Genomic DNA, 12,404 nt, shown 5'->3' on the forward strand with positions numbered 1-12,404 from the left:
TCAAGCTTGAGACATTATGACATCATTTGGTGATGTTGTGAGGCAAACACATTTTTCATGGTTACTCTGTAGAACGACTCATCTGAATCTCTCGTAGGCAGATATAACCTCAAGGAGTCACTCCTGGTGGATTGCAGCTCTGTTCACCTCAGTGTGACCTTAAAGAAGTCACACGTGGTCACCTTTTGGCAAGATATGGGTCACCCTGCGGGTGACATTGGTTTTATTTTATTTTGGACAACATTTGATTGAAATATTTTCGTGCAATATGTCTCAGATGGATGAAGGAACTTGTACATTTGTTATTCTCAGCATCGGGACCTGAGGACATTGTTGTGTTTTTATCCAATAACAGCGACATCGTTAGATGAGGGATACAGTACGGTAGATAGTATTCGAACTTGGAGTCACACAGTCAGGAGGCCGTGGCTCAGTTGGGAATATCAAAATTGGTTTATTCCAGTTTTAATGCATATTGTATGTAGGAAAATGTTTTTTTTTATGATACAATGGATAAATTACAGTATGAGTGGTCCGTCCATCAGGCCGTGGAGATCGTGTGCTGTATGTAATTGTGCCAGCTCCTGTTGACATTGCTGCAAGGCATGAATATAGTGTTGCGAATTTGCGCCCGCCGGCGTGCGACCGGCCATGTGCCGCGATTCGAGTCACGTCGCCCACCGGACGGACAATTCTGTCGTGACCCTCCGGGAACTATTGCCCGCAGCCAGTCACGGGTGGGTCTTTCGACCTCATCACAATCGTGCCAATCGGCCACCCGCGTAGGATAGGGTTGTTCGCCAAACTCGACCTACCTAAGTACCTACGCGGATGGTAGACCGGGCGATCGTACCTCGCCGCAGGCCGACTCCGGACACGAACCGCTTAAGCGGTCAGTTCCGTGCTATCGGGATAACCGAGCGGTGTTATCGTCGGCCTCGACTGTTCCGATTAATTATCGGGCGTTTTAAGCCCACTACGACCGAACCCTTTACGTGAAGCAAGATGGAGATTCAATTAAAGAAAAGACGAAGCGTAACGGGAAATCGGTTCAACATAATGCACATTTATTCCGCGGCACACGGAGAGCACACATATACAGCCAAACAGAATGCACATATATCAAATGCAACAAAAGAAACAATGACGCAGAGATACTACCGACTACGCGTACACACGGCAGCACTTATACGGTTTTACTTCACAGATGGCGCTGACACACATTTACTCAAAAGCAAAGGAAAGAAGCCACCCTCATAGGCAAGGGGGCAGATGGGCCCGTAGGCCAATGTGTGCGCGGGACCTGAAGGAGCGGTCAGGTCCACGAGACCGGGGGGGTCCTACCCGCGTCCTTGTGACGAGCCGCAAATGTGGCTGCGCGGCGGTGCCCCGACTTCGTGCTCCTTCGCAGGTTTCGTTGGCACCGCTTGGAGTGGGGTGGGAACGGGGCCCCCTTTTTGCACTATCTCAGCGTGGGGGAAAGGGGGGGATTGTTGATGCCCTGGGGGAAGGAGAATGGTTGGCTGGCTTGGGTCCCGCGACGAGCGATCCCACCGTGACCTCGTCGCCGACCGCCGTCTTCCCTGCCTCAGACCCGAGCTCCTTGGACTCTTCCCCCAATTCTCCTCAGCCGACTGCTGAAAACCACCTTGACACCTTCGCCTCCCGACTCCGCTCCGCTCTCCAACCCGACTTGACTGCCTCGCAACAACTCCAACCAAAAACGAACTCTCTGTGCAACAACTCCTCTCATTCGCCTCACGCTCGCTGTTTTATAGGCCGGCAGGAGAAAACAATATGCAAATTTCCGGATCAGGATCTCCTCGAGGGCGGAGCCACGCTCGCCGATTGGACGGAGGAAAAGGGGCGTGAATCTCCCCTGATCCGAGAATTTGCATATCTCGATTCCAGACAGACGCGCCTGGAGGCGGGGCCAAGCCGCCCCGCGCTTCCTAATTGGATGGATCAGAAGTGGGCGTGTAGCATTCCTGATCCGAATTCTCCTCGGAAAGGCCTCTTTTTGCACTCGCGGCTCGGCGCGTATCTTGTACGAGCCCAGGACAGCCCGACGCTCGGTGCTCACAGGTGATGCGGGAATGGCCGTAGAAGGAGGGAGGTGAAGGTGGTGGAGGGTTTCCGGCGGTGGCCGATGGCCATGGTGCCGTTTGGAATGGCGGTGATGCGATGTTTGCGGGAGCGAGTTGTGAAGGTAAAGGTCGTGGCTGTTGGCGTTGTTGTTGTTGTTGTTGTTGTTGTTGTTGTTGTTGTTGTTGTCTGACGGTTGGAGCGTGGTTGGTTCAAAATAAAGATAGAACAGAAAAACGGCTATCTCAAAGCATCGCAGCCCGAATGAATCGCATTAAATCCCTCTAAACAACGGGTTTGGGGCTAACTACACATGTACTTAAGAGATATTTCACCTACGGGACCTGAATGGTGGTTTGCGAATTTCCACAACCGTAACAATAGGATATATTCAATTAAGACTTGAAATGGAACTTTAGTCATTTAAATATGTCGTCCTATAACTCCTTCCTTTTGGCCTGCACCCACAGGGGATGTTTGAACCTTACTTAAAGAGCTTTTACATCAGATCTACGGATCCGACCCTCATCAAAACACTCAAGGTGCGTAACACGAGCTCTCCTTTATCTCACTTACCTTGTTCAAGCACCAGTCGTCACAAGGTGCACACCTGTCACCTTTTTTTAATGTGTTGGTGTTCTGCCTGGTAACATCTACTGTACACAGTCATTTAATCCGTCGTTGCCTAATTAATGAGAGCTCCATTCCCACAACAGCTCGAGATCCTGACAAATCTTGGAAGTGAGACGAGCATGTCCACCATTCTGCGCGAGTTCCAGGTGAGGAAATGATTCTTCACCATTGAGAGATTGGGCCAAAAAAAAACAAAACTATACAGTATGGAGCACGATATATCGAACATTTATGGACGGATTCAGATGAAGCAAGGTGGATGAGTTGGGTAGGTGACGCGAACAAGTCGATTCAATTCCGGCTTGGATCCGGATCCAGATCCGGCCTAACAGTGGGATACAAAATGTAAACTGCTCTACCGTGTGTCGTTCTAGTTTTCTTTCTAAAACTTCTCAAAATAGACATGGGCACGGAAGTAAGAGTCCAGTATGATCTCACTTTGAGTTGGTTTGTTTGACATTCCCACTTGAGTGCAAAGTTCATGATCTTGGGATCCTGGTTCTCACACATTCTGTGTTGATTTATCCACCGTCGACTAATGTCCCTGCAATTTGTATAATGGTGCATTCTTGTCAATCAATGTCTGTCTTACATGTCACTTCTGTACAACAACTTCCGTTTGCATTGTATTACTGCATTAAAAATCAATAAATGCTAGTTGGCAGTTTTGACAGTTTCAGCACATGACCTTGTATATCGCAGACGTATGTGCGCAGTCAAGATAAAACCTTTGTAGCTGCGACCATCCACGCCATTGGCCGCTGTGCCACAAACATCTCGCAGATCACAGACACCTGCCTCACCGGCCTTGTGGGCCTACTATCGAATCGTGACGGTATTTGAAATTTTGATTGGGGGGGGAAGGTGTCAAAGACGGGCTGGGGTTTTTCATTTTGAATAATTGTAATCGATTTTCTGTTTCGGATATTCCTTAATTTCAACTTCTCATCCATTGATTAGCTTTGTTCTTTATTTGTATTTTTTGAGTGTAATGTTCATCTTGGTCATTTTGTGTATGGTTTTGTGATTGTAGAGTTGGTCGTGGCCGAAAGCATTGTGGTGATTCGCAAGCTGCTTCAGTTGGAGCCATCAAAGCACACGGATATTATTCGGCACATGGCAAAGTTGCTCGATGCAATTGCTGTGAGTGGAAGATCAACATAATAAATAAATACATACAGCCTCTCCGACTCGACATCTTTTACTTTCAGTCTTCTCCTCTTTCACTTTTGTTTTATCATCGGTAACTGGATGTTTGTTTTTTTACGAGTCATGAAAATGCTTGTTCTTAAGACTTTAAAATGGATTCCTCGTTCATCTGAGATCATGTTCTCAAAATATCGTAAGATTATTTTCAAATTTATTTTGCGTAGTTATGGTCAGTCGAAGAGCTGTCAAGGTTGTTCGGACAAAATAATAAGCTTAATGTAACAGGACAAAAGTTTAAAAGAAAACAACAAAGCAGAGAGATGCTGAGCGTCATGAATATTGTGAAGATAGTCTTACCAAAAAAAATTATATTCCGTACTCCCGGAAGTGCTGCGAGCTGTTGTTACAAGTCCGGATAAAATACACCATAGAGGTGAGGGATTTAACCCATCCATAAGGACTGGTTCATTGCTAGTTGTAAAGAAATGTTAACCGCATTAAGTCTTCATTCATTACTTCGTTCGGGCTGGCAGGATTACCTCGAGATGCGCACACTCGCCTCTGAGCTGTCTTGCCTGTGTTTGAATCTCAGCCCAGCTATAAACTAATTCCGGTGTTTCACAGGTCAGGACAGGTGTCACTGTAACCTCCTTTGGATGGATGCTAAACTGAGTGTCCAGTCTGGCGGCATTAGTTGGTGCACGTAAAATCTCACGGGGTCCTTCATGAAGAGTAGGCAAGTTGTTGCCGGAATACTGAACAAATTACAAATTCCTTCCCTTGCCGACAGAGGACCATCAGTGGCACAGCCATACTCTCAGCAATGATGCAACCAGTGGCCACAGGCTGCATACAAATCGCATTGACTACTTTGTTGATCATCATAAGTCATACAGTTTAATAGAGCTGAAAAGTAATTGGATCAGTTTTATGCTCTTTTCTTCCCTCTCCCTTTCTTCACCAATTCCTCACCTGGTAAGGTCCCCATGGCCAGAGCAAGCATTCTTTGGTTGATCGGGGAGTATTCTGAGCACGTACCCAAGCTAGCTCCCGATGTGCTCCGCAAGGCGGCACGAAGCTTCATCTCTGAGGAGGACATCGTTAAGCTGCAGATCCTCAACCTTGCTGCAAAGCTCTACCTCACCAATTCACGGCAGGTATGAATGTTCATCTTTATAGCTGTCCTACTTCTTTTAGTCTTTCCCACTGATAAGGCTCTTCCCATTCTCCCTCCCCTCACCTCTCACCCCCAGCCCCCCTCCCCCCGATAAAGAATTAGGATGGCCTGTCTGGCTTTCTCAATGAATCAGTTGCTCATGATGTTGGGAACCCAGATTCAAATCCCATACACTGTATTTTATGCACTGTCTGACCCCGACCTTCGTGGTTCCGTTATTCGTGGTCCCTGCGTATTTGCGCTTCATAAAATGTGACCTGCTTCTACATTTGCGGCAATGTGCTTCATGTATTCGTGTTAAAAAAAAAACAACCAAAATTTGCGAGTTGAATTTTTTTTTATTTTATTTGCGTATTTGTGTGTTTTGTGGCCATTTTCACAGTTTTTCATGGGATTTTCGATTTTTCCCATGAATCACGAACCGCCGGGAACCTAACCCCCTTTTTCCCATTGAAACAGTGCCTCAACATTTGCGGCATTTTTTCAGGAACGACCCCAATATTCGCTGGGGATATGCTCCTTTGTCCATTGTTCACATGTTTTTTTGTTTGATTTGTGTAAAAGTGTGCTGATGTATACTCATGTCTTTGTCCTGCATGTGATTTATGTACAAGCGCCTTCATTATCTTTGGATTGATGTAAAAATTAATGAATAAAAACTGCTCTGACATGTCATGAAAAGTGAAAGAGGCTTTGACTTATTGTGGACGTGCTGTTTCATCCTGCCGACAGACCAAGCTGCTAATGCAGTATGTCCTGAACCTGTCAAAGTACGACCAGAACTATGACATCAGGGATCGGGCGCGGTTTGTAAGGCAGCTTGTGGTTCCAGGCGAGCGCTCGAACACCTTATCAAAGTACGCAAAGAAAATCTTCCTCGCCCAAAAGCCAGCACCGATCCCTGAATCTCAATTCAAAGGTCAGTCTCTTATTTGTGCAAAAAAAGAAAATCTTATTTCCTCGACAAGATAACCCAAGACCTGTTATACCGTATCAACCTCTTTGGGTGTCGCTTTGTGGTTGTAGTCCATAAGAGCTTTCTTCCCTTTGTAAGATATGCCAGAGTTCCACCCATCAGTGGATTTATTTATCTTTCTTCAGTTGCTTGACAAAAATGGAATGGGTAAAACTTGTGTACTGTACATATGAATGAAAGGTAATTGGTCTCTTTTTATACAAGAAATGTTATTTGTATTTGCCTAAATGGTGGCTTTGGGGGCAATGCTTTGTTTAATATCAACTTGCTGTTTATATCAGCAAATGTGACCACACCAGCGTCGTAATGGTCAGTGTGGTTGCATTTTTTTTTGACAGCAATACCTTGATTCTTTCTTGGTCAGAATTATATCTGCAATTTCCTTGCGAGTGGTGTAATGGTTAGAGCATACCCTCCGAGTCTTCGAGGTCGGTGGTTAGAACCCCAGCCGAGTCGTACTAAAGACTTTCAAAATGCTACTTGCTGCTTACTTGACATTCAGCATTTAAAAGGTTATGAGCACGGATAATCCCCAGAGGTTGGCAACCATGGAGAGGAGGAAATTCATCCTTGGGAAATGCTCTGCTGAGTGAGGTGAGACTTGTGGGACCATTTTTGTGATGTCAGTGGTATCTAGAGTGCCCTGGGAAGTCACTGCACTTCCCCCAAACTCGGTGGCTGTGTTTGTCCAGTCTGACGGTCTTGTTTGTGAAATAATGTTTTCTATTACAAGGAACAGGAGGAGGAGGCAGGAGGAGGCCAATTTGGCTCATCAAAGCCTGTGCTATTATTACTAGCCTATGGTTGTCCGTTCTCTATCCTCCCCCCCCCATAAATTCTGAGCATCAAGCAAGGAAGCAGCACGTATCATTTATACAGTCTTTGGTATGACTCGGAACGGGTTCTAGAGGTTGACCAATTATGGGTTTTTCAAGGGCTGATACCGACCTTTAGAGAGCAGTGGGCCGATGTGGCTCATTTTCCTGACGCTGATCCTGCTCATCAGATTCTCTCAGCGAGGGAGCCTCGTGAGTGGAGGAGGCCAATTGGCCGACCACGTGCCTCGTGGTTGCAGCAGGTTGATCGGCATCTCAAGGAGATTGGGATGGGTCAGGCATCTGCCTGGGGGATGGCCAGACTGAGACACCTGGAGTACCGGCGAAAAAGTGGATGCAGCGACGCGCTGCTCTGGCGCATGCTTCCATACCTGACCTGACCTGGCCGATGACTGATTTTATAATGCCGATTTTATGCATCTGATTTAAACAATTTAATAATAAAAAATGAGAATTACCCAAAATTGTTGAACTTAAATTACCAAATGTATTCAACACAATATTAACTTTGTTTGCTTGCTCATGCAAAACATCACAATACAATATTGGCTGTCAACATTATTTTAATTACCAACTCAATGATAATGTCGAGCAAAGCTTATACAGGTAACCAGCCCCAAATCCAGGATCCTAAAATCCAGTTTTCGCTAAAACCCGCCAATTTTAAGTTAAAACTTTTCAGCTTTAGGTGAAAAAATCTAAAAAAACAAAACAAAAAAAACAACATTTTAATTCCCACCTCCCACGTAGTTCTAGTACAAGCTGCCATGTTAGGATGGCACCATGGGTGGCAGCGTGTATTTCCCACCGTTTGTTTCCTGATTCCCACTTTGAGCATTGCAGAAGAAATTCTTAAGTCCTCCTGTACATTTGAAACATTTATTCAACAAACAAACAAATACATATGCGCATATGGAGTAATCTGAAAAGAAGAACAGTGTTGCTCCAGATCTCTGAAATACATGATAGAGTTAAGTTCTTTATAGAGAATCCAGTGAGACATTGAAATTTTTTTTTCCAAACACTGGCACCACAGTTTGGTAGGTCTTGATATGCCCAGGCGGAGCTCATCTTCAACCTTCGTGCAGCCACCAGCTTGATTTGGTTGTAGAATTGTAACATATTGTTACGGATTCGCGCCCGCCGGCGTGCTGACGGCCACGTAACTCGAATCGCGGCACGTCGCCCACCGGACGGACAATCCAGTCGTGACCCTCTCGGACTAACGCCGGGAACCAGTCACGGGTGGACCTTTCGGTCTCACCGCGATCGAGCCAATCAGCCCCCGCGTGGGATAGGGTTGCTCGCCAAGTTCGACCTACCTAAGTACCCACACGGAGGGTGGTCGGGCGATCGCACCTCGCCGCAGGTCGACTTCGGACATGGGCCACTTAAGCGACCCGTTCCGTACTATCAGAATAACCGAGCGGTGTTATCGTCGACCTCGACGGTTCGATTAATTATCGGGCGTATTCAGCCCACTACCAACCCTTTACGTGAAGCAAGATGAGGATTCAATGAAAGAAATGACGAAGCGAAGCGGGAAACAGTTCAACACAAAGCACATTTATTCGCGATGAACGGAAAGCACACATATTCAATTCCACCAAAAGCACATAGAAAAGGAAAAGAAACACAATGCAATTTTACACAAAAAGCAAATGCGACAATGCAGATCTAATACCGATTACGCGAGCACACGGCAACACTTATACAATTTTACTTCACAGACGGCGCCGACAACACATATCCAAAACCAAGAAAAGAGAACCCTCAAGGATGAGGCGGGCCTGAGGCCGAGACCGGGTCGGGCCTACCCGTCTGGTGATGAGACGCGGAGCGGCGATGGTGCCTCAACTCCGCGGGCCTCGCGGACAGTGTCTGGTAGGGGGTGGGAAGGAGGCCCCCTTGGTCGCACTATCTCAGCGCGGGGGGAAACAGGAGGGGGTTGCTGATGCTCGGGGGAAAGGAGGATTTCTACTCTGCCTCGAGTCCCGCGACGAGCGTCTCCACCTCGACCAGGTCGCGCCGTCGGCCTCCCTGGTGTGCAGCTCCCGGCACGACGCGAGCACCCCCTCGTCTGCCCTCGCCGCCTCTCCACAGCTCCGTCCCCTTTGCTCCGACTCCAACGCACACGACGACGACCAACTCCTTCTTGCTTCTTCTTCCCAACTCCACCGACTGTGAAGTCTTAACTCTCATGACTTGACGAACGCGGTCGCTTATATAAGCCCCGTGGCTTCGCTCTCTCATCTTTGACCCCCTGCCTTCGACCTTTCACCTCGCTCCCCATTGGCCCGAGAAAAAGTGGGCGTGAATGCTTTTTGATCCATAAATTTGCAGATAGCGACCGTCCTCCAACACCCTGGAGGCGGGGCCAAATCGCCCCTCGCTCACCGATTGGACGGAACAAAAGTGGGCGTGTGTCGTTTTTGATCCGTTTTTGGAGCTGAAAATCCGTGGTTTTGTACACGCTGTTCGGCGCGCGCCCTGCACGAGTCCAACACCGGTACCCACAAGCGGCGCAAGAACGGTGGCGATGCGACGGTTGCGAGGTGTGACGTGAAGCGGCGCCGCGGTGGGTGGTTGATGTTGTGGTTGGTGTTGAGACGCGGTTGGCGGTGGTAACAATGGCGGTTGGTCCAAAATAAAGATAGTAAAAGAAAAACGGCTATCCTGAAGAGTCGCAGCACGCATAAATGACATGTATTCCCACTAGACAACGGGTTTGGGCCTAACTACACATATACTTACCGAGATACCTCACCTAAGGGACCTGAATGGTGGTTTGCGAATTTGGTAACCACAACAATATATTTCAAACCCAGATGTGTAGATTCTCTCCCGGCACAGATTGACGCACAGAATGATACAATGACGTCAAAGCTGCAACCCTTTTCGGTATTTTGATAGATTTCTATTGTATGTGGGTAGGTTAAAAGTCAGTCTGCTTCTAACAGACTGGGGAAATATATACTATGTTGAAGCAATTAGATCTTTGTGAATACATCTGGACATTTCCTTTGACCAACATTCCAGTTATGCTGAAATCATATTCCCTATCCAGCTTGCTGGTGCCTTTCATAAAAATCCTTCAGAAAGCAAGATAGTTTTTAAATGATAGGCAATTCTTTTATTCTGAATAATGATTAAAGTTTTAGTTGAAAGGTCAACCTGTTTTGAACATCATTACGAGACGGATTGATCATCTTTCAACACAGAAGAAAGATATGATTATGTAAATGAAAATAGATACATTATCAAGTACATTAAGTCATACCATATTTGCGTACTTTTCCATTACAGATTTATAACAATACATTTATTTTTAATATCAAGTTTTTAATTGGCAACATTTTATTATTGTTTTTATCACCCTCGAGCACATTATGCTAATTTTGGAAAAATTGCATCAACAGCGTCATGTGCAGTAATTCCTCGTTTAATGCGGTAGTTGCGTTCCGAGAATTTACCGCGTTGTCTGAAAACGTGTAAAAGGAATAATTTTCCCATAAGAAACAATGTCATCGGTGGAGGTTGTGTGTCAGGACGTGGGTGGATGGGGAAGACAGAGACAGTGGCAGTCACTAATGCATTGAAATAAAATAAAATGAAACTTCACCAATCTTTGTTAAATGTTGTTGCTTGCGGTGACTGAGGTGGAGGGGGTGATGGTGTGGAGTTTGAGGGGAGGGAAGGTGCAGGGTCATCAACATCTAACGTTGCAGTTGATCACTTTAATCTCACGTTGCAGTTGATGTGACTTGCTTTCTTTTCAGTAATTGTGAAACACACTGAGCACTCGCTTTGATTTTATTGGCATTTTCACGAATTGTTTGTAAGGGAGATTCTGTTAGTCCAAGCGCTCTGCAAATGTTCACTGCTCCTATCGCTCGATCACTTCTAATTTCAACTTCATTTAAATAGCTTTCCTTCGTTTCTTCGGCACAGAGGCACTCGCATCACTCGTTGATCCCTTATCAGTCATGGTGTCGATGGGTGCCCAAAATATTACGTGCTAAGTTTAGTGGAGGTTTTGATGTGCCCACACACTGCCCAGCATCCCATGGCCCATCTCTGACTAGTTCGGTCAGTGCGGAGTGACGGCCGGATGTGTTGCAGACGCTTGTTTCAAAGGACACTGAGCCAGTGTTAACTCGAATGAGCCATGCTACATATCCGACTGCATCTGGGTCTGAGGTGACCATGAATATATCTGTATAGATTAAATTTTTCCCATGGAAACCAGGGTGTGGGCAAAGGTGTGCTGTGGAGCACACACAGCACGAACAGCGCACCCGGCACGAATGGCAGATTTGGCTGCGGACCTCCGCGAGATGTCCCATGTTTGCGAATGGTCACGAGGCAGCTTGTGAGTGTGAGAGTGGAAGGTCGTGAGATGGCCCGTGTTCGTAAGTGGGCTTGAGAAAGTCCCAGGGTGCGAGAGTGGGTGTGTGAAAGGTTGTGAGCCTTTATGTGTCACATCTGTGGAGGTTCTGTAGCACGAACAGTGGGTGTGGTGAACACGGCTTAGTCAGCCATGGGGAATGAAATAAATTGATATTTCTTACCTTTTCCTTTTCCCCTCAGGCATATCGAGCACTACTAGCAAGCTCTCACTAATGTTCCGCAGTAGCCACCTGACCTGAAGGGTAGCTACAGATGATGAATAGTGACACAAAGGGGAGCTTGAGCTGCCTTCCATCATGAGAAGGAAAGATGTTTTTAAAATTTTTATTATTAATATATTACTATAATTCACCATCTGTTCCCAGGTACCGCAAAAACGGCTGAACCGATTGTTGTGAAGGATAGCACCACACTTTATAAGCCTGGTGTTGGCCTCATGGTTACGGTAGTGGGCTTGGGATCCTAGGGTCTTGAGTTTAAACCCTGCTCAATCTGAATTCAAATTAATACCAGGTGGGGTTGACAGCCTGTCATCCTTCCGAGGTCGGCAGAATAAGTACCAGCTTGCTGGGATGATTGAGCCATTTCAAGTATCCTGCGTTGGAATAGCCACCCATCCAGAATTGTGCTCAATAGCCCAGGAGACTGCTTCAGCAGCTCTGACGCTCTGTACAGAGTATGGTCCCAATGGGTGGGACCACATTTTGATGCATCACCCCATTTCCTCCTGCATATAACACACCAGGATGGCGGTTTATTTCAGGCTTTGAATTCAAATCCGGACAAGACAGCTCAGAGGCGAGTGTGAATCTTGATTAACCACTGGATTGAATACAAGCCATTTCTCACACCGATTGCTCGGTTGAATAAAGTCAATATTCAATGTGTTTGGGCAACTTTGGTGATTTGACACCTGATGAACTAACAGCAGATCTAAAGGAATGAAAGGCGTTTGTTGAGAGACGTTTACTTTACACCTTATTACCCAGCGCACGCGAAGCAAAAAGCGGGGTTAAACAATTGGTTAATATCCGTATGTCTGTGGATAAACATCAGTTTATGATCCAGGAATAACTTCTATAAATCTAATGTTATATGTTGAACATGAATCAGAATGCGAATGAATAGGAAGACAAGG

The 12,404-nt window shown here is 46.3% G+C and overlaps 1 protein-coding gene across 1 annotated transcript in view; it reads left to right on the forward strand.

The window, feature by feature from the left end:
• LOC147020713 (AP-3 complex subunit beta-2-like) overlaps nucleotides 1-12,404 on the forward strand; it is an 87,037-nt gene that overhangs the window by 22,708 nt on the left and 51,925 nt on the right. Inside the window, exons 11-16 of the mRNA XM_085896273.1 lie at nucleotides 2,556-2,627; nucleotides 2,802-2,864; nucleotides 3,421-3,553; nucleotides 3,752-3,861; nucleotides 4,848-5,024; nucleotides 5,777-5,963. Of these exons, the coding sequence (XP_085752399.1) occupies nucleotides 2,556-2,627; nucleotides 2,802-2,864; nucleotides 3,421-3,553; nucleotides 3,752-3,861; nucleotides 4,848-5,024; nucleotides 5,777-5,963 (742 nt within the window). The remainder of the gene's footprint in view (nucleotides 1-2,555; nucleotides 2,628-2,801; nucleotides 2,865-3,420; nucleotides 3,554-3,751; nucleotides 3,862-4,847; nucleotides 5,025-5,776; nucleotides 5,964-12,404) is intronic.

This window comes from Eptatretus burgeri, chromosome 9 (genome assembly GCF_056783735.1).
Source record: "Eptatretus burgeri isolate ZD-2024b chromosome 9, Ebu_testis_v1, whole genome shotgun sequence".
In the NCBI taxonomy this organism is placed as follows: domain Eukaryota; kingdom Metazoa; phylum Chordata; class Myxini; order Myxiniformes; family Myxinidae; genus Eptatretus; species Eptatretus burgeri.